The sequence below is a fragment of the Telmatherina bonti genome (genome assembly GCF_933228915.1).
Source record: "Telmatherina bonti genome assembly, chromosome: 16".
Lineage (NCBI taxonomy): Eukaryota > Metazoa > Chordata > Actinopteri > Atheriniformes > Telmatherinidae > Telmatherina > Telmatherina bonti.
The window spans coordinates 27,996,176-28,019,493 of NC_136614.1; the positions used below are offsets into that span (position 1 = coordinate 27,996,176).

A 23,318-nucleotide genomic window follows, 5' to 3' on the forward strand; every position below is an offset into this window, starting at 1 on the left:
TCTGGTGACCAGTATGCTAAACCTAGCAACAAGCGCATCGTTGCATTCAGTCTGAAAGGGTCTCTAGGTTTTATGATACTATCAGTGTGGAAACAAGTCACTAATAAAAATGCAAAGTTCACCTATGTTCAACTATAAGTTCATGTGTTCGTGTACAACCATTTTTTATTCCTTTTTTTAGAGTTTACATTTATCAGCACATGTTTGGGAACATTAGCTGCTTTAACATGTGGCAGCTAGCAACCAACTAACTGCCTCTCAATCACAGGGGTGAGCACCATAAGCAAGAGATCAATAAAACAAATTTGAAATCACCATGTAAATTCAAAGGATATGGGGAAGGGGCGGGGGGGACTAGTTATGTTAGTGGAGCTAGTTGTGCCAACACGTAGGCTTATGTGTTAAGTACAGTGATGGGCTGACTTCAAAAGTTTTATCTGAATGTTTGTTCTTTGGACAAAAACCAGAATGTATATCACTTTTCATCACTGTAGGAGTTGTTCATTTCTTTAGATCTAATTCTAATAACCACAGGCTTGATGATTCTTTTACCTGAGCATTTTGTTATGTATCAGCTTTGCTTTGCAAAAAGCCATCCCATTGCCCACTTGGATGTGAAGTATGTGCTAAAAAAAAATCTCACATTTTAAAAACTAAACAAATGTTAGCAATATCTTTTTCCCCAAATCTTTTGCAATTCTACTTCTACATCACTCTTACTTCCCCAATTCTAGGCCTGTGGATCATCAATATTCAGATGCAAAGCTGTGGAGGAATCTGGTAACTGCTTCATGGTACTCATCGCTGCTGCTAAATAATTTACACCCAGTCACCTAATACTTTGTTTTCAACTGTGTGTGTGTGTGTGTGTGTGTGTGTGTGTGTGTGTGTGTGTGTGTGTGTGTGTGTGTGTGTGTGTGAGGTGCTTGTTCCAAGTGTACCCAAAGAGGACAGATTGAGCCTACTGAGGTGGACATATCTTCCACTCCAGTTACATCTCATGCTACTTAACAGCGATATGAACCAGTAAGCTCTGATACTGTACTAGAGATAAACACACATTCAAAGTTCACAATGACAATACTCTGAGCAAGAATAGTGGGGTAACAGGAAGCTTGTTGATATAAATAGGCTTACAAGACTACTCAAGTTCTACTTCTTAAAATAAAAACAAAACCCAGAAAACTAATCAGTCTTTTCGGAGTAACCTTGACACTGTTCTTTATTCTTAAAAAAACATATGAACCTTCTTACATCTAAAAATTGACACATACATATTACATTTGCTTTGCATGTTGGAGTTATTGCCTGGCCTAAACAAGCATCCTGTATGTCAACGGAACCGAATCTGAGTAGACCATGTATAAAAGAAATTAGACAAAAAAGGTATGGAAAATCAATTAATAATGCATGGTTGCACATAAAGATGGATCCATGGCTCCAAGACTGTTGTGTGCATGCTACACTGAGTGTTGTTCTCTCTGAAAAGGATGTGCCTTTAACAAGGGCTTTGTCAAGTGACTTAAATAATGAACACTGGTACAATTTGATCTGTTGTCCTGAACCTAATTATCCATTAAGTCTTAAGACTTGCTTTAATCAGCCTTGACGGACTTGATTTGACCTTCATATTAACATTAACAGGCTAATGTAGGGATTTTAGCAGACAGTTGGAGCCTTATTTGTTTTTTTAATTTATGCTGACGCACAGTTCTTATGTGTGATGAAGATGAGGATTATGAAACATGGGAAATGTTAAAGTGGGTAAAACCATTAACTCTTTTGACTGAGCACACTTTTCCAGGTGATCTTAATAAATGAGCATTAAAAGGAGGATGATGGTGGACTTGACTGAAAGTTAGAAGTGTTATGAAATTAAATGAAATGAAAAATACTTTATTAATCCCCAAAGGGAAATTCAACATTGTAGTATATAATTAATTTGAGGAGGTCTTGTTCCGGAGGCTGATGGCTGCTGGCAGGAATGATCTTCTGTATCTTTCAGTCTTACATCGGACCTGAAGAAGCCTCTCACTGAACACACTTTGTTGTTTCTTCACTGTGTTGTGGAGAGGGTGTGAAGAATCCTCCATCATCTTCATCAGCTTGTGCATTATGTAATAGACCATGGAAATGGCCTCCGATCATCCATGGCACAGTTTGTCCTGTTGACTTTACAAAGACACCAAACACGCCAGGACTTGTCTGTTAGCAACCGTTTCTGTTTATGCTAGTTTCTAGCCTGTTAAGCTAGTTACTTATTGGGGAAATCTTGAAAATTAGTCTCTTAATTTTAATGGGAAGATATAAATATGTCATTAAAATTTTTTTGTATTACTTTATTCAACTAGGCTGCGATCTGTAAAGTTGGTTATTTACACAGGCTTGTTGTCCAGTCAGCTAATAAACTTGTCAGTACCACTTAAAAAATAAAAGAGCAGTCAGACATATATTAAAGATCATTTTTACTTTTGGTCTCTTAAATGACAAACTAAGTGACAAACCAGTGTTGGCACGACATTTTCTAATGAGCTGCTTTGTATTGCCTACATCTGAACAAACAAAGTAGCACTTCAATACAAAGATGACTTTTGAGTATTGGACAGTATGTACAATCTACAGCAGCACAAGAAGACTTATGCTCTGTGTCTGTTATGTCATAGATTGGTCTCTCATGTCCCTTTGTCATTATTATCACTTAGTCATTCATTACACATGACCACATTCTTGTAAAAGAAGAAATAAGTAAAACTGTATCTATTACCCAAGGATAGTGTAATGGGTACATGTTCTGGTCTATTTGCATTCACATGCAGTTGCATTTTAGGTAACCAATTTTATGTAACAACCCCCATAGGATAAAAGTAGAATCATAGGGTGGTAACAAAGAGGCTCCCTGCAATCCGGTTGTCTGGACTCCATTACGTAAGATGAAACCTTCATTTGTTTGTGTGTGTGTCATCATTTAATGTGCTGCAGCTAAATCCCTGTGTTAATAGCTGATGAGAGATGTGCCCTGCCTGCTCCAACCTGAAACCTGTGGAGGATTAAGAGGTAACATAAAAGGGTACATCCTCATTAACCCTGACCATCAACTTCCAGATACAATGGATGAGAATATCGTGTTGTCTGGGTGAGATAACCACAAATTTAACTATTAGGAAAAAATGTAATGACTTTAGCCAGAAAAAAAAAACATGACTGTCTTTGTGAAAGAGACAAAAGTGCTTAAAAAGGAGACGCTTTGAGGTGGTTATGAAAAGGGCGCAGAGGTTAAAGGTGTAGTCGTTATAAAATGAAACTGATGCTATTACGCCATTAGCACTTCAATAGTCTTGGGTGTCTCTGAGGATAATCGCCGTGCCAATCTGATAGTTTGTGTGTGCATTTGTCAATGTGGGCAAGCCTATGTTCCAGCGTGTCTAGTTTCTAATGATGCTCATCCATAATTAAGCATGGCCTCACCAGCGAGGGGTGTACAGGTCCAGGGTGGCGTGGCACTTAACTAGGCTCCAACTGCTCGCCATGACAGTGTGTATGAGTCACAGGGGTCAGCGGCGCACAAAACGTCCAGTGCCACAGGACAGTAATGGGATCCTAATGCTGTTTAATTGATGCCACGTCTGATTAACTGTCAGTTGGGGATCAACACCAGCTAATTTACTAAAAGACGTCCTAACCAGAGGGGACGTCGCCACTTTAACCTCAACACAACCTACACTCAATTAACATGCAAATAAAAAAAGAGTAAATTTCAAAGTTTTTCAGAAAAAACTGTATTTTTCTTCATCTAATTTTTAATCTGAGCATATAGGATTGAAAATATGTCACCAGCTTCAGCAGATAATCGTTAATGAGGAGTAATTAGTCTTAATACCCTCATTTAAATCCACTATGTTTAAATTATTAATGGGATTAATTATCTTCTGTAGAAAAGTGAGTTAGCTATCTTCAGCTATTCCATACATTCATGTATCCTTTCATCACTGCAGGGTGCTAGAGAAGTTGGTTTTTTGGTACCATTCAGTGCTGACAGGGACAACTTTAGGGTCAACTATGTTGCGATAAAATTATGTTGGTGTTGATTCATCGTGACAAGGAATGTGTAGGCTATACATGCACACACACATGCACACATATGCTCGCTCACTGGTCATTGTTTGGATAAATGATAATTCATGATAAGAATTTCTGGATGAAAAGGATCTTTTTGTCAGACGTTAGTACCTACACACACTAAATTTTTGGACTAGTTAGAGAGATGCAGGACCCACATTCAAACATACCATCACTTCTTAGCAGCAAGCTCGCCAGTCTAAACTAATCTCTGTTAGCATCACCTCGGGATTTTTCTGTTTGGAAGTTTGGTTTCATTTTGAGTTTAAACTTTATTTCTTAGATTTATGACACCCATGGCACTGTTTAAAGGGTTTCTGTGTGTGTGAAGATGACAAAAACAAAAACACACAAGCTATTGCTGGCAGACAAACTAGCTGACATGAATCCATATCAGTTACTAATGAAGTCTGTAAAAGAGAACAGAGCCACATGAGTCAGAGGTGTTAAGTTCAGCACATGTTGTTCATACTGAAACGAAGACTATAAAAATGCCAACTGTTACTTTACCTCTGAAGCCCATTTTAGTCTGATATAAACAGGCTTTCCACTCCAAAGTCTTCTGCAGAAAGCAGGGCATGATGCAGAAATATAATGATGTATGGCTCCATCTGCTGGACATTTACACAGATTTGGGCAAATACTGGAAATATTCTCTCATAATCTAAATGTACCTTCTGTGGATGTTTAAAAGAAATATCAATCCTTTTAGATAAGAAGAGGAAGAATAATCAAATAATAACTTGTAACAGTTCATCCATCAAAGCCAAAGTTTTGAATGTTTGATGCTCTGGAGCATCCATGTGGATGTAAACACAACGTCAAGGTGGCAACATACCAGCAGTTATCTTGGAGAAGTAATTTCTGCTGCTTATCAATCTGAGAAGGATCATAAGGCATAAAATGCCCCAAGGCAGAGTAAATATCATTTAAAGGGAACAAAAGTCTTCAATAAAAGCAGATTTAGAATGGGACAGTGCATCTCTTGAAAAGAAAATTATCTTATGGAATAATACGGACAAAGATATTAAAAAGGTCAAATGAAATTAACTTTCAAAAGAGATAGTTAACTCAATTGTCAGGTGTGTCTAGCTCCAGTCCTCGAGGGCCACAATCTGGCAGGTTTTGCATGTATCCCTGCTTCAAAACACCTGACTTAAATTAATTAGTCATTGTGCAGAACTGCAGTAGACTGTTGGATGCATTTAAAGGAAACCAGATGTGTTGGAACAGGGAAACATAAAAAAACCTGCAGGATAACAGATCTTTGGACACTCCTGGTTTAAATAAATATGTTTTTTATCGATAGATTAAAGTGAAGAATGCCTAAGCAGTTTGAGGTGAGAGGCTTTATTAAACACATTTTATTTGAACTTGTTTGTGTTTTGTTTGGTTATTTTTTCTGGATATGTTTTGGATTAACTGTTATGCTTATAAAAAAAAAAAAAAGTGACTGAAAAGTCAATGTGTTTCAATGATCCAGACTTAAATCTGACCAAAATGCTGTTGTGTGACTTTGAAAGAACTGCACATAAATGAAGGCCTGCAAAGCATAATTGGGAAGGCAAAAATCTTAGCTGCAAAAATTTATGAGATGGGCAACTATTCATTTCTATGTCTGAAAAAGACACTTTATGATCTAATAACCCACAACTACTTCAAGTTTCATTAATATGTCACTGGGAAACCTTTTGCCTGGTCCTGACTATTTTTCTTAATGCTTGTATTCCCTTCTTGTTGGTGTGACACAACACAATCAGCTGGAACACTCCTCTTCATACTGTTAACCTTACAGCGATCATATTCAGACCATTTTGGGAGAATGATTTTAGTGTGTCATCTTTAAGGTAACTTTTTAGTGTCATTTGAGAGAAATCAGTTGGTTGTTGTTTGAGCTGCATCTTTACAAGCCAAATGTGTGTTTTATGTAACTTGGCTTATATACTCTGAGATCATTACATCAATTTAATGGAAGATTTGACAGAAATCACTGTATCAGAAGAAAAGAGGTGAAAGATTACCAGCTTGAAGTTGTTAATTTTATCCAGGACATAAAAGAATTTGGTTTTAGAAAGCTTAAATACAGCACATTCACTAGCCTTTTTCAGATACACCTTGCTCAATAATGACAATCAGCTAATCACATAACTCACTGCATTTAGTCATGCAGGCGTGGTCAAGATGACTCGAAGTTCAATCTTAACATCAGAAAGAGGAAGGAAGGGGATGCAGTTGTTGTGTCAGACAGGCTGGGCTGAGTTTTTTCAGATTTTCACACACAGCCAACTGGGTTTACAGAAAATGATGTGAAAGTATCCAGTTTGCAACACTTGTCTGGGCCACAAAACACACCTCAGCCAATCCAATACTGACACGCTAAATCAGTAAAACACCATTGTGGTGTTTTAACCATGTAAACAATGAAAACTATTACCTGGCGAGATTTGGGCCCTGCCCTTGTCTAAGATACTAATTACACGGCAAGTAAAACAAACATACACACACAAAAACCCCCAAAACAGTCACCAAGGTGACAGTTTGTAATTAACAGAGTATCCTGTCATATCGTAACTCTTCACTAGAAGTGTTTTTCTTTTTTCCAAATATTACAAGCAAAATATTGAATTATGACAACTGTTATTTCATTATTATGTTATTTAATTAATAACTGTTGTGTAATTATTATGCCATCTGTATATACACAGGGCATATGCCTACCTGGAAGTGCCTGGTTCTTATGTCAGGATCATGTTCTTCGACTTCTCCAATGCTTTTAACACTATCAGGCCTCCCCTACTGAAAGATAAACTTGTAGATAAGGGGGTGGCCCCCTCCCTGACATCCTGGATTATGAACTATCTAACATCAAGACCACAATATGTCAGGATGGGGAGAAGTGTTTCTGGAACTCTGGAGAGCAGCACTGGGGCCCCACAGGGAACTGTTTTAGCTCCCTTTCTTTTCACACACAAGACTTAAGACTTCAGATACAACTCAGAGTCCTGCCACATACAGAAGTATTCAGATGATACAGCTGTTGTGGCATGTGTGGGAGGTGGAGAGGAAGGGGAGTACAGGGACCTGGTAAATGCCTTTATACAGACTGGACTAACAAGAACTGTCTACTCCTGAACAATTCCAAGACCAAAGAGCTTGTGGTGGATTTCAGGAGATCTACATCACACAGAGAGCCAGTCTGTATTGATGGAGAGGAAACAGAGAATGTGAAGACCTACAGGTACCTGGGGGTGGTTCTGGACCAGAGGTTGGAATGGTCAGCCAATACAGATACAGCGTACAGGAAGAGACAGAGTCGCCTTTTCTTCCTCAGACGGCTTAGGTTCTTTGATGTCAGCAGTGACCTGCTGCAGATGTTTATCACACAGTCATCACACTGTGATGTTTTATACTGGTGTCTGCTGGGGGAGCAGCATTACAAACAAGGACTGCAAACGTCTGGACAAACTGGTCAGGAAGGCTATTCTGTTCTGGGCAGAAGTCTGGACCCTGTCAGAGCTGTGGTGGAGCAGAGGATGAGGAGAAAACTTTGCGGTATTTTGGATAATAAAAAACATACCCTCTTCAATACCCTGGCAGGACAGAGGAGCAGCTGCCGTGAGAGACTGATCTCTCTTGGATGCAGGACTGAGAGGTTCAGAAGGTCCTTCATTCCAGCTGCAATTAGACTGTTTAATGTTAATCTATCTTTTTTATTTTTTAAAGGAACTGTTGGAAAACCCTGAATTTCCCCCCTGGGGATGAATAAAGTATTCATCAATCTTTCTATCTATTAATCTATAACTGGATCTCTTATAATTACAAACATCACTGGATAAATGGGGCTCGCCCAGCCCAATCAACTGCGTGAACTGGTACTGTGTCCTGGTGCTGGGATTGCATTAAACACAGCGAAACTCATTGAAAAGTTCTTTTTTTTTTAATTTGTTTCTGGACAGTCCTTTCTTTCACTGGTTAAATACAACGCCACAAATGACCACAACCAAAGCACTGGAGTGTTTTCCAGAGCAGCTTCATACAACAGATTAATTCATTGATCCAGGGGTAATTAAGAATGTGAAACTGAGAATTGCACAAAAAAAAGTGAAAAAGAAGATAATTAGGAACCAAATAAGTAAAATGAAAACAGTTTTAAATAAAATAAGGAACATCTACCAGCTGTATGACAAACTCTTTGTTTCACTGAATGGCACTTTTTGTTTCTCCCAGGTAACAGCTGGTATGAAATCCTTTACTGCATTCAGTATTTGTAGCGTTTACAGTCGGGTGCAGATCTTCACACCCACAGACTCCTACCCAAATGATACCATATTTAAAAAAAAAAAAAAAAAAAAAAAAGACTCACAATTGATCCAGTCAGACAGTAAATCCCCAAAACTAAAACTTTTCAACATAAAGAAAAAAAAAAAAAAAACTACGCCAACAAATGTAAAAACGCTGCAACGTAGACAGCTTTGTAAATTGCAGTGCTGAGTGGCATCGCATCAGTCATGTGCCTCGTGTTAGGAGAAATCTGCCTCCCAGACCAGGGATCCCCAGTCCTGGTCCTCGAAGGACCGGTGTCCTGCAGGTTTTCCAAGTGTCCCAGCTGCACCACAAGTCGATGTGTATTTAGCAGACATGTGCAGAGCTTGTCTGAGCCTGAGTCAGGTGTGATACAGCAGGAACACTTAGAAAACCTGCAGAACACCGGTCCTTGAGGAAAAGGTTGGGGATCCCTGTACCAGACTAAAATCCCATCCGTTATTTTAAAATAAAATTAAATAAAAATGAATACATGTTTATGCATACACTCACACATGCAGCCAAAACACTCATACTTGAAAAGACATGTACATGTGGAGCTGTACAGACTTGGCCAGTGCATACACCCACCACAGACACTGTTCTGGTGGTGAAATCACAGCTGTTGTCTCATTGCAAGTCCCAAAGAAAGAAAGAAAGAAAGAAAGAAAGAAAGAAAGCCGTCATTTCAACCATTGTAATGTAATCAGGACTTTAAATTTTCCCATCTGCAAACCACACAGGGTTACATAGCTGGAAAGAAAGACAGTTACACATCTTTGTGTTCATCCTGGCAATACAGGGATGCTGCAAAGTTGTGTGTGGTCTAAATGTTCAGTGCTGCTCAGTAACTGTTTATGTACAAAATGTCTGAATTTGCAAAGTTGTAAAACCAAATGTTTCCAATATAACTTTTAATTAAACACCACGATCATTTTTATGTAAAATGTTTGCTACTGTGACATTTTTCCAGACGACTGACAGAAATAAACTTCCAGCTGGATGTACCATTTCCTAGATGAGTCAAAAGTTTTCCCAGCAGATGATCTCATACCTTGTTGGCCATCCAGGGATCCCAAACCCTGGTCCTCAAAGACCGCTGCCCTGCAGGTTTTCCCAAGTATTCCTGCTGAAACACACCTGACTCAGACTCAAGCTCTGCACATGTCTGCTAAATATACACTGATTTGAATCAGGTGTGTTGCAGCTGGGACACTTGGAAAACCTGCAGGACACCGGTCCTCGAGGACCAGGATTGGGGATCCCTTGGCCAACCAAGTCCATCAAACAAAATCTCCCTGATAGGACAATCTTCAGACCTCAACTTAGAAAAATGTGCTCACAGATATAAAGACAAGTACACACACAAAAAAAAGCTTATTTCTTCCAAATGACAACCTGATGTAGCATAGTTTGAGCTGTCAGACTAAACAAGGCTTGTCTTGACTTTCTAAGCAAACAGCTACAACTGTTCTCTTCCATCTTGGAGACAAAAGCCTGAAACATCCAAACGAACAGTGTTTCAGACACTGAAAAACTGCAACCAGATGAGTTCTAAGACAGTAAATGTAAGAAGGTGGAATAATATCTGAGTGACGGCAGTTGGTTTTCCAGCTTCTGCGCTGTCCTGTGCGAAGGCTTGTTCCCTCAGAGCGAGTCCGCTCCGTTCAACGGCTTTTGGACACGCTCATCATTCAAGCGCTGCGCAACTTTAAAACCGCATGCACCACTGTTGCCGTGGAGGCAGACAAAATCACACCAAAGACGTGTATAAAAATGTATATAAAAACAAAAGAACGAATCGGCGTGAAAACACGACACCTCAGAGGGAAGGAAGAGCAGGTTGGTGCTCAGACAGAGGAGGAAGAAAAGAAGGGTTAGTAGAGATTACCCTGATCAATTCTTGCTTGTTAGTGGATTATCAACTCTGCTTATGACAGCTGCCGCCACAGAGCACACCGCGGGGAGGGGAGTGTCAAAAACATTTCACTGCAGCAAGTTATCTTTTTAAGTTTTTGTCTCAGTTGGAAAATTAAAGTACCCACTCCCCAACACCTTTGTTACATATATGAGCCGTTATAAACAGAAGCACAGACTTCCAAATGCAAACCATTTGATGATTTACAAACAAATAAACAGGTTTCAACAAACACTTCTTGAAGCATTCCTGTTCATATAATTAAACTGAAAGAACATTTCCTCGAGGCATATTATACATTCATAATACTATGTGAGTACAACTGTGTGTTCATGTCCGCGGCTGTGTTTGTACTGAAATATCTGCCATGAAATTCATTTCGTCTGCGTAAAAGCAGCGTAAATGTATCCGTTCGTGTGTGTGATCCATCTCTGTGAGGACTTACAGGTTTTGGATCTTGGGGCGGGTGGTTGTAGTTTGGACAATCCTGTCAAATAAGACAGGCTGCTTGAGGGCTAAGACTTGGTTTCAGGGGTGAGGGTACATCAGGTTTAGTTGCTGTCATTGTGATTAGGGATAAGGACATCTTGAATCCATGGAAAATAAGGGCCTCTCCCCCCTCACAAAAATGCACAATTTATGCATGTGTGTGTGTGTGTTTCTTCTTTTTTTCATGGCTTGCCTAGGCTGCTGTCCTAACGACGGAAGCACATTTCCGTAGGAAACAATTGCACCTCATTGGCTCAATCAAGTTAGCCAATCACCGGTGACGGAAGCCAGAGCCCCTGGGCCCGCCCCATCGCTGAGGCCAGAGTTTGGTCAGTTGGTATGGGAATGTGTGTCCAATGTGTGTGTCTGCATGTGTGAAAAGAAGCCCACAGTCCATTCCACTTTAAGTGTCCTTATGGATGGAGGGGAGGGGATGCGGTTCCCGTGGTGATGAGTGAAGTGTCGGTAAGTCGAAGAGAGGATCAGCCTAAACCTCTGCTTCTGTCAAGCCGATTCGTTCCTCCTCCTGTCAGTCACTGCTGGGCTTCTTGAGGGAGAAGGCAAAGATGTTGAAGTGGCCACTGAGTTGTTGCACCTGTAATGAAAAAATATCAAATTATTGCACTGATTTGCATGGTGGCGTAGTGGTTAGCACTATGGCCTCACAGCACTGTGGCTGGGGGGGTGGGAGGTTTGAACAGTGAGCTTTCTGTGTGGAGTTTGCATGTTCTTCCTGTGTATGTGTGGGTTCTCTCCTGGTACTCCCACTTCCATCCACCATCCAAAAAGAAATTAATGAAGAATTATTATTATTAATATTATAATTACTAATTTTTTCTTCCTTAGTATGTATATGTATGTATACGTGGGTGTATGTACATATGTATGTATAGGTATGTACATATAATTTCTCTTCTTATCTTCTTTCATTTGTACGTTCGAAAATAATAATAAAACTTACATAATGTTAAACTCAATGTCTGCTGCACAACCACTTTCAAGACTTCTTCCTATTTTTTTTTCCCAACTGGTCCGTTTCAGATCTCTAAAAGTGAATGTGCTCCGTTCTACGTATGCTTAGTGGTGCAGCAGTGAAAAAGTTTCCCATCAGACAGTTTTCTGCTCCAAACTAATGTTTGTGGACTCAAAAGTGAAGGAAAAGCTGGGTGGAGATGGAGCACTTTCATATCCAGTCTCAACATCGTACATCTGCTTGACTAATATTTTACTTTGAATCATTTTATTTACTCTGCTTTCTGTAAAAGACTTGAATGGAAAGAGATCAAAATATAAATGTATTATTATTACTGCATGTTTGGGGCCAAAAGGAACACTTAAAAGCCGCTCATTTTCGCAAAAATCTGCAGTGCACCTTTTAACCTGGTGCCCCCCATATGTGTGTGCTGAATCTCAAAATCAGTAAAAATGTTGTGCGATTTTAGTAAGCACTCTGCTTAGACCATTTACTGCCATCACAGGTGCGTAATATAAGGAGAAAATGAAAGAGTGGCTGAGAGAGGTGTATGTAAAGAGACCGGATGTTTTATTTCACGCATCACCATCTCTGTGATCCGCGACTCCATGCGCGCCCATATCACCGCATATCACCATATAAGTAAGCGTATTTTTTGTAAATGAATAGTTTACATGATAGGATGTAATATGAATGGACATTACGTACATGCATTTACTTATGTAAAAATGGATGTAAAGAGATGATTTTGAATATGTAAATACCTTGTATTTCAGGTTTGAACTGAAATGTTGATGTGCTGTGTTACTTTTTACAAGTTTTTGTTTTTGATATTATAATTGTGCCGGACCCCAGGAAGAATAGCTGTAACTTGCTATAGCTAATGGGGATCTTTAATAAACTAAACTAAACTAAACCGCTACGGTGAAAAATCAAGTTAAGCAATGAATTCTGAACTTGCCATCATCCCGAGAGGAATAACAAAAAAACTCCAACAGCTGGAGTGCTTTAAGCTAAGTTACAAGTGTCATGGCAGTGATGGCAAACACACCTTCACAAAGACCAGGAGGGAGCATCAGGCAGTTGCGCCACCATATGTGTTTGGATTGTGGATGCCTGGACTAAAGTATTTTCATCGATTGTTATCCGAGCTTTTGCAAAAGCCGGTATCGTTGAACATCCACCCAGCAATGACACTGACTGACAACAAAGAGAGAGAAACTGCTGTGCTTGATGGCGAAATTGCCCAGCTGTTCAATTCCGACTCAGAAGGTGAGGACTTTGACGAATTGTTACAACAGCTGATAAGAAAAATGTGTGTATTTTAAAATAAATAGACTACCGGCACTGTTTTGAATAAAGTTCAGCCAAACTCATTGTTTTACTTTTGTTACTTTGTTTTACTTTTTTTTTTTTTTGCAAGCGCCCAATAACGTGGTGCGCCTTGTGTGTGACGCAAGACAAAAATAGACTACATAATTGAGGCTGCGCCTTATAATGTAGTGCACTTTGTGGCCCAAAAAAATAAGTTTTTTTTTTTACAAAAAAAAGAACAACAAAAGAGAAATTCCTGCTTTAGAAATCTATTAGTTATTTTATCAGTTTGGTGCTGACCAAGCTGGTGCTTATCAGCACCCACTTTCTTTCCCAGTCCAAACATCCCTACAGAAACTTTTCCCCATGACACCATCATTAGTCCTGCTATCACATAAATTAGCATTTCCAAATGCTGTGTGCGTGGTCTTACCACTGATATGCCGTAGTGTATGTGTGCTAGTACAACAGCAGCTGTCCACAGATAAAGCAGCAGTGTCTCATTGGTGAAGACCCCCGTCACAGCTAGCAACACCACCGCAGACATGGGCAGCAACAGCCAGGTTAGAGGCTGGCACCGTGTGTTACTCATCTGACACACAATGAGCTTACACTGGGAGGGTACGCACACACACACACACACACAGAAAAAACATGATTAGATGCATAGCTACAGACATTTCTGATATGTGAGGCTGAAATGTTGCAGACACTCACGGTGACGTTGGCGAAAGCTGTCCCCACCATGAGGTAGTAGATCCTGGGCTGCAGCTTGAGGACGTTGGATGGAGAGTAAACCACCCAAACGGTGGACAAGACAAAGAGGAGGACGGGAGAGAGGAAAGGCAGGAGAGCTTCATACAGGCTGCTGTGCTTCAGAGTGTTACTCCGATGAGCCCTGAAGAATCCACAAAGGAGGGAAACGTCACAGCAAGGCAACGCAAACACCAAATGAAACAGAAGCTCATCTAAACTGGGCCTACTTTAGGACGTTGTAGAGGCTCATGGGTAAGGTCACGGTGAAGGAGCAGGCTGAAAATTAGGACACTTTAATGTTAATGGCTGTCCGGGCAAAGCGAATGAACACGTTCAGACACAAACGGCAACTCACCGATGATCATAAAGGTGAAAAGGTCTCTGTAAAGAAAGCTCCAGATAACTGGCTGGTACCAGTTTTCCACACCAACGACAGCAGTGATCAGGTAAACCAGAGAGATTGTCTGGAAGGACATGAAACATGACGCAAAGTCATTAAAAAGTCAGTTTGGTGAAGCTGACATCAAACCATAATACACATTCCTTCGTCAATCAGCTTGCCACAGAAATCACGAGATTCTCCATGTTCTGAACAGGTATGATGGAGGATTCTCCACAGGAAATTAGTCAGCTGTTGCGTTTAACATGTCTGAGATTTTTTTTGTGTGCAGCTGAGTGGGTCTTTACCACTTGGCTGATGTCGTATCCCCAAGGCAGAAACAAGATGCCAGTGTTGTATTTCTCCCAGTGGGACAGGATGAAGGAGAACAGCACCACCCACAGTATGTAATAGAGCGTGACCACACCCACACCGCTCTCGCCACGCCCAAATATGGAGTATACAGTGGCCACGAAGAAGATACACGCCCAGCTGTCCAGACCGTGATCAAAAAGCTCCCCTAGTGGCGTGGAAGAGTTGGTGCGACGCGCCTGTTTGCCATCAACACCATCTACAAAAAGGCAACAAAGACATGAACTGTTACATACAGAATGCTATGTTTATGGGCTGTTTCTATAAAGTCACATAAATACAAAAAAAGCAACATATTTTCTGTCTCTTAACTCGTTTCAGGTCTCCAATCAGTAAAACCTGCCTGGATGGAAGGCAGCTCACAGCTTGTCAATGCCAGAAACATTCCTACTTCCCACCACGGCTGCAGCAACTGCTCCAGACCATGCTCACTTCACGGACGGGCTTACTTATGTGAAACTACGCAGAACTTCTGGCCTGTTTATCTGCCTCCTTTCCAAAATGACATACCCAAAACAAGCGAGTACATCTCCACAACTGCAAGGGATGAATAACCTTGAGCTTATAAAAAGGGAGATTACTGGCGAAGTGTCAGAATCGAGGTGTGTGTTACTGTGTCAGAGAAAATGATCTCCCCCTGAACAAGAACCACACTAGTTTTTGTCAAGTCCAAAGGAAATCCGCTCAATTCATCTAGAAATTTGTGAGGTAATATCTGATGAGCAACTGGACGAAAGTAGACACTAAAATAGAGTCTGAGCATTTTTAACAGAAGTGAAGAAGAAGAACCTTTAATAATTGTCAGTGTGATGAGAAAATATGAAGATCCAGACAAAATGGTACCAAACATAGTATACCGTTGGTAGTTGAGGTGGGAAATCAAATCAAAATAATCAAATATTGGTATTTTTTGCTTCACAATTTTAAAATCTTTTTTTTTTTAAATAAAAAAATAAATTAAAAAAAAAAAGAAATACAAATAATACATTATAAAAAATTTTTTTTGTCATTTTTATCGTTTTTATTGATCTTTTTACTTGTCTTTTTGGGAGTTATAGCAGCAGAATGATGGTCTAGCTACTATGTGTGTTTTTTCCAAATTGAAATGAAAAAAAAATTACTAGCAAAAAAACGTTTTGTACATTTCTTTTTAGTCTACAAAAATCAGCAATATCAAAGAATCGTGAGAATTGCAATTTAAATTGAATTGCCATAAAAAAAAACTGGAATCAAATAGGGACAAAAGCACATCGTCACTGCCCTAGTTGGAAGAGTGAATACTTCACCATAATACCTTCTTCTTCATAGAAACTACCAGAAACCTTCATGATTCTTTTCAAATAAAAGCAGAGTTTTTTTAATGGTGAAATGCAACTTTTCACCACAAAACAGTAAAAGACATAATTCGTGAATCATTTTGTTTTGATACTTTCAGGCAGCTTTTAACCACACATTGATGAGACATGCTTCTTTGTAATATGACGCCTCACTTGTATGATCTGCATGAAGTGGAGAAATCAGCAGAAAGTGGACGTACTGTTCTCATGCTTTTCTTACGTGTCCATAGAATTGCTTTAGGTCTGGATGGTAATGCTTGTTGGAGCCTTGAGCTGAGTTTCTCCCTGTGATTTGGCATGCTACACCATAGAATTGGTGCGTCCTAGAATCCAATCCAATCCAATCCAATCCAGTTTATTTATAAAGCACCGTTAAAAACAACAAAGTTGACCAAAGTGCTGTACAGAGGAAACAATAAAACATACATATTTACATCATAATGGCGCATCAGCACATTGTTAATAGTAAAACAACCCTTTAAATTAGTCAAACGCCAAAGAGAAAAAATGAGTCTTCAGACAAGACTTAAAAACAAGAAGCGATTCAGCCTGTCTAATGTACAGGGGCAGCTTATTCCACAACTTGGGACCAATAACAGAAAAAGCTCGGTCACCTCTCAGTTTACGCTTCGTCTTAGGAACCACAAGCAGAAGTTGATCTGTGGACCTCAGAGAGCGTGTAGGGGAATACCTCACCAGCAGGTCTGACAGGTAGCGAGGGGCCAGACCGTTCAGGCATTTAAAAACAAATAAAAGAATCTTAAAATCAATTCTGTAACGGACAGGGAGCCAGTGAAGGGAAGACAAAATTGGTAAAACATGGTCAGACTTTTGAGATCCAGTTAAAAGACGCGCTGCAGCGTTCTGCACCAGCTGCAGCCGTGCGAGAGAGGACTGACTGATCCCACAGTACAGGGCGTTACAATAGTCAAGCCGTGTGGTTACAAAAGCATGGATCAAAATTTCAAAATCATGTCTTGAGAGTGAGGACCTTATTTTTGCAAGCTGTCTCAGGTGGAAAAAACTTGCTTTCACCACAGCACTAAGTTGTTTGTCCAATTTAAGTTCCTGATCCATTTTCACACCAAGATTGCAGACAGTAGGCTTAACAAACTGTGACAAGGATCCAAGGTTAACTGAGACAGCATCACCAACACTGCTAGGTCCAAGAAGAAGAACCTCTGTTTTTTTTATCATTAAAATGCAAAAAATTTATTGACATCCAAATTTTAATTTCATCAGTGCACTTTAAGAGTTCAGTGGCACTGAAGCTTTCTTGACGTTTGAGGGGAATGTAAATTTGGCTATCATCAGCATAAAGATGAAAAGACACACCAAGCCTTCGGAGAATAGACCCCAGCGGCAACAGATACAATGAAAAAAGGAGCGGACCAAGGATTGATCCTTGCGGCACGCCACAATTCAAGGGGGCCGAGGATGAAGCAAAGTCACCCAATCTCACACAAAAACTCCTATCTGCTAAGTAGGAACGGAACCACTCCAAGGCAGCCCCGTGAATGCCCACTGTGTTCTCAAGTCGGCACAGTAGGATTTCATGATCCACTGTGTCGAACGCAGCGGTCAGATCTAACAAAACCAGTGCAACAGTATGACCAGAGTCAGTATACATCAAAATGTCATTAAAGACTTTAAGTAGAGCAGACTCTGTGCTGTGCAAATTTTTAAAACCAGACTGAAAAACTTCAGGGATCTCATGTGCATCCAGAAATGCCAAGAATGAGCAAATAAGCTACTGTACTGCATAGATAGAGGTTCATACGGTGCTTATCTAAATGAACACAAAGAAACATTTACAGAGAAGAGAGTGAATGAGGCCTGTGTGTATCCAACGATGTGTTTTCCCAAAAGGCTCTGATAAACCCAGAAACTGAGATTATAACTCACCAAGCGTATAGGCTAAGAAGTTGAAGATCCCTGCAGCAACCCAGACCCAGCTAGGCACATGTTCATGTCCTACAGCTGAGACACAAAAAGAATAAATGCTCAACACATCACAGGCAGAAACAGGAAGACAGTAAATACTTTACCAAACTGAAACGTTAAAGTTTTACATAAAACACAAGAGAAGAATCTGGTTCAAGTCTCCTTTTGAGGAATGTTTTTTAAGTCAAAATGATGGAAAGTAGTGAGGGTTTAAATGAAAAACTATTCATGACCAAACACTGAATTACAAAATGTGAAACAGTTTTCAGCTTCGTTAATAATATGACTCAACATGATAACACTGGCAGCTTCCTGTGTGTGAAGGAAGTTATGGATTTGGGATTTCCCTGCATAAGAAGAGGGACTCCGCCTTAAGCCTGTTACATACTCCACGAGAAGCAAGAACTGAGTTCTTGTTGTCGAGGCTGCAAGAACAAGAAAAAACGTCTTGTTCGGCTGGTCCATACGTACTACACGAGAAGCACGTCTGCAGCGGGGAGGGAACACTGCTGGGGGCGATGTCTGCTTTATGTGCAATGAACCCGGTTGTTACATTCGCCGAGGAGGTTGTTTTCCCCGGCGTCTTTTTGCTTAAGATAACTTAAAAGGTTACGGAGGGATTTTTATAAATATTCAAGAGTTGTTGCAAATGTAAAAATGAAGAACTGATTAAATTCTGGTGGTGATCAGGATCACCGTTTGGATCCAGGAATGTTTTAAAAGGATTCTTAAACATTGTGCTTGGCGGAGGTTTCCGCTCTCCGAGTTTCTAGTTTCATATTTAACGATCAGCTTCGTCCGCGGCAGGGCAGGTTGTGCACGCGGCTGGGTCCGAGTGTTTTATTGCCACATGTAAAAATGTTCATACTTTCTCACCACCTCAATAAGCTGTTTTATCAAAACAATCCGTTTTGCCGGCAACAGCAAACACACGGAAGCAGCAATTCCGCTTCATGCTTTCTCTGTGTTAACGACGCCCACCTCCAATGTCCGACCAATCACACGATACTTCTCGCAGCCCCGCAAGAAAAAAGTTCTGCCAGCCCGGTGTGTCAAGAACTGTCCTCAAACACGTCCGCGAGAACAAAATGACGCCATTTTCTTCTCGGAGCCTCGAGAACAAGAAAAAAGTTCTCGCTTCTTGTGGAGTATGTGACAGGCTTTACACGAGTGCTGGACTTTGCCCTTCATAAACAAATAAATGTCCAATGTTCTCTCACCCACTTTTTTTTTTTTAAGTGCTGTGAGTGACTCAGCTGCCTTACACTATGTTTTAGGGCCAAATATTTTCAACAACACTCCCTCATTCACAAGACAAACAAAGCAAAAGGACCTACAAGAAGCAGTGAAGTCAAAGTCGTAGAAGGCCAACATGAGGAAGTTCAAGACGAGGAACATAAAACCTGTGAATGTGATAAGGTTCGGGGCAAGCCATGTTGGTAAAAACTGTGCAGAAAGAAAAAAAAAATCATGATGAACATTTACATTTGTACTTACATAGTTATAACTTCCTTATTACAGTAATAGATTAAATAAGTGCACATTTATTTCTGTCGTCACAAGTTTACAGACAGTAAAAGAATTTAATGTTAGCTTGCCATCAGACAGGAACAAAAGGAACACAAAGTCTTAAACAGATATGTCAGTCATTATGTGGGTGATCAACAGTCTGTACATTTTGGTTAGATACATGACAGCTCACAGGACAGCATTTGTTTGTCTCTGGATGACTGGAAATCTCACAACATGATGAAAAGTGCACACCGAATTTTCAAAAAAAGTTTTTCTCACCTTCACAACAAAGTTCCAGAAAGGATGCATAACATAGATGGACAGGGGATTCGAATCCACAGCACTATACTGCAAACACAGAATTTCACCGGTGAGGATCAACCATGTTCAAACACTTTGAGAGTTTTGCCTTAAACGTAACAAATTACAGAAGAAAATCATTCTTTTGATGTTTGCTAGTGTAAAATATATTGTGTTTGATGTTACAAACTATCACTAAATCACAGAACTCCAGAAAAAAACAGGCAAAAGGGGAAACAATACATTTGATGCCTTGTTTGGGCCATGAGAACCGATAAGATCTCGTATGACGAGACGTTCAGGTTTGCAGGTTTCTTTTAGGTCACAGGAACAGCTCAAAATTGAATTGGTAAAATATATTCAGCCTCTCGAGTATCACAGCACCTCACTGAGAAATGAATCTCTTGTTGTCATGAGTTTTGCTTTGCTATTAATAAGAAGCTTTAATCAGCTGCTATTAAGGTTTTCTGTAAATTAAATAAGCCACTAATACTCCTTGATTTTTTTCCAGTTGAAAACAGATCTGAATGCACCCCTCTCTGGTATTTTAAAATGAAAAACTTTGGCGATGAGCGGCCCATTTCTGCAGAAAATCTCAACATAAACTGCTCCAAGCTAAAATGCATCGGTGAAGTCCGGCGTTTAAGTAGCCAATACATGACAGGAAAATTCATTCATTCATTCATTTTCCTAACCGACTAATCCAATTCAGGGTCGCGGGGAAGCTGGAGCCTATCCCAGCAGTCTTTGAGCGAAAGGCAGGGTACACCCTGGACAGCTCGCCAGTTCATCGCAGGGCGACAGGAAAATTATAAAGTAAAATCTGGATAGTATATACACCTGCAAGCCAGCCCAAATGTGTTTTACTAAAATCAATCAATCAAAGATACTTTATTCATCCCCGAGGGGAAATTCAAGTATCTAACTTGGCCAGTTCAACACATGACTCATGGTGAGATTATATCTAAAAAAGTGATTAGGACCAACCGTCTGTAGATGATGAACTGTATAAAAACAGTGTCTCTGTGTGGTAGTGTGAGTTCAGTGTACTGTGTATGGTAGTGGGAGGTCTCAGACTAGGCACTGTCTGCACTTTGTTGTGTAATAACATGCTACAAGGATTATTTAGCATGACTTGTGTCCAGAATAATAATTGCATAGTAGCTGAAAGCTTTAGGACAACTCGTGAAAGAGAATGGAGATAAAGTATTTGCTTCGTGGACTAAAATCAGCTGCTTTTAAAAGGGTTGTAGCTTCACTGACTATAATTTCAGTCCATCTATGTGGTATTTTGACCAAAGCCTGTTTCATATATTTGATGAAGACTTCGAGAAATCATCTCAGTTTGTGCAAAATCGAGCATGTCACCTTTCATTTCTGGATATTTCGTTCATTTTTACACCTTGCAAACCAATCCAAAGGCTGTGTGGCTTCACATGTCACACGTTTACTGGATCATTTATGTGGCTTGTCATTGCACAGACTCACACAAACATGACTCCAGTCTCTGGAACTTTATCTAAGCATGACAAATGTGTAAGAGATCCAGCATAGCATACTAACTCTGATGCATGTACTGTTAAACAGTGCAAGGCTGCTGCCAAGAGTACATGCTGTACTGATTGTCTCAGTCTTTTTGTAGGGTTGTTTCCAGCATTCCTATTTTAACAAGAATATAAAACATCTTTATTACTATCTTATTAAGAGATAACATATACATAATATTATTATGACCATTATTAGTGCACTTCACTCATAAATAAAGAAAAATAGTTTAAATGAATCCATTTTCTGTTGGTAATTTAGTAGTTAATGCTACATTAGTGAACCTCAAATACCGATCAATACAACAGGCATCCCTTACATGTTGTAAATAAGCACTACTAATTATGTAGACTATTAGGACATTTTTACATGAAATTTAAATATAATGGGAAAGGTGGAACATGATTAATTTAGAAAGTCTACTACAGATGCAATGTGATCATGCTGTGTGATGCTTAAATGAAAACAAATAAATAGTGGGATTAATCATCACCAAAATAAGCAAAAAAAAAAAAAAAAAAACCCCACCATATTCACCCTTATCTTACTCAGGCACTCATTCGCATTCATTTTCACACTATCAAATGCAGAACTGCAGCGTGTTAATCAAGAGAGGATGTGAGAAGCAAACCAATGAATGACAGCATGACAAAATACAGCTAGACGGTCTTTGGCAATCTTCATGTTCTGAGGCTTCTTGCTTCTGTATTTGCAAAGTTGAGCATGTTTACAGAGAAATCCTCAGGGTTTAAGAAGCAACAGTCCTTTCCATCACTGTCAATCATCTTCCTTGCTTGTCCTGCAGCAACCACTGCCCAGAGACCAGTGAAACCCACTTAAAAGCCAATTATTGGAAACAGATCCAATAATAAACAGCTCAGGGTATTGAAGCTGTAATAAAAGCCAAGAGAAAGCTGGACAGAGCAACAAAAATGTAAACAAAGAATAGAGATGTACAGACAGAATTACAATGGATGTTGCCAATGGTTTTTAAAAAGCTAAGAAACTAAACTTCCCTTAATGGTGAAAAAAAAAAAAACTTATACCAATCATATAAGGTTGCTGTTTTTGCAAGTGTTATGATAATGATGATGATGACTGATGTGTGTACAGCTTTAAGTCAAACTATTTTCTCATCAAACTGAACCATTAAGATTGAGTCCAGTGCCTCTCACTTCCAGTGCCAGAGTGCTTGGAGCTGTATGGCACCATGACCCCCTCCATCATGGTTGCAACAAGATATAGTTACTTTTATGACACCTTAATAACATGACTTCGCCTTTAATCTACCGCTTATAACCCAAGTTAATCCCCGTTTTATTGACGTTATGTCCTTTTCCATCATTACTCCTGTTCAAGTTCAGTGTTTCTCTTTCTGTGGTGTTTACTATAATGCCTATAGCTGTTTCCCCTCTTTGTTTAAATAATAACAAGTGTTAAACCGAATCTTATGTAGAAAAATAGCATGAATAATAAAATCCCTTTACTGATTAAAAGCAATCTGTTAAAAAGCCTTCATTTAACATATTTATTGGCAGAAATAAGAGTCGCTAGCGATTAGCTTGTTTGCGCCAGTGTAAAATAAAAACACAATGCACTAACACTTCCGATTAGGCCTATCAAAATAAAATAATAAATAAAACATGAACATTGCATTTAGACTGAAGTGTAGGTTTCGATTTAAGGTTAAGCATATTTGGAGGTGATGCACGACTTCACGATGACAACATTAATGATGTGGCGGTCAGAGTGCAGTCAACATTGTCACGTGTCGCGATAAAAATCCTGTAACCAAATTACCCTACAGCTCTTATTTACAGAAAAAGTAACAAACATCATGTAGCATTACAGCCAACTTAACATTTTGTCTCAGGAGCACTGCTGATCGTGACAGCTAGCCGCTCAACACGCATATGATTGTAGGATGAATGGCTAGCTGCTAGCATGCTTTCACTGCTTTTTTAGTCATACCTTATATTTGTCGAAGCCCGCAAGCTGCTCCTGAGTGACATATTCGTAAAGAGCCATAGTGATACAGTCTGGCTCAGTGATTAGATTAAT

The 23,318-nt window shown here is 39.7% G+C and overlaps 1 protein-coding gene across 1 annotated transcript; it reads right to left on the bottom strand.

Moving 5' to 3' along the window:
* Positions 1-9,951: 9,951 nt before the first annotated feature.
* On the bottom strand, positions 9,952-23,318 carry selenoi (selenoprotein I). Its single transcript, XM_079255578.1, has 10 exons — positions 23,229-23,318; positions 19,692-19,760; positions 19,238-19,346; positions 17,862-17,936; positions 14,556-14,818; positions 14,224-14,332; positions 14,096-14,144; positions 13,830-14,010; positions 13,546-13,725; positions 9,952-11,420 (listed from the first exon to the last, which is right to left on the bottom strand). Exons 1-10 carry the CDS (start codon positions 23,283-23,285, stop codon positions 11,313-11,315), a joined length of 1,200 nt encoding a protein of 399 aa, XP_079111704.1. The 5' UTR covers positions 23,286-23,318; the 3' UTR covers positions 9,952-11,312.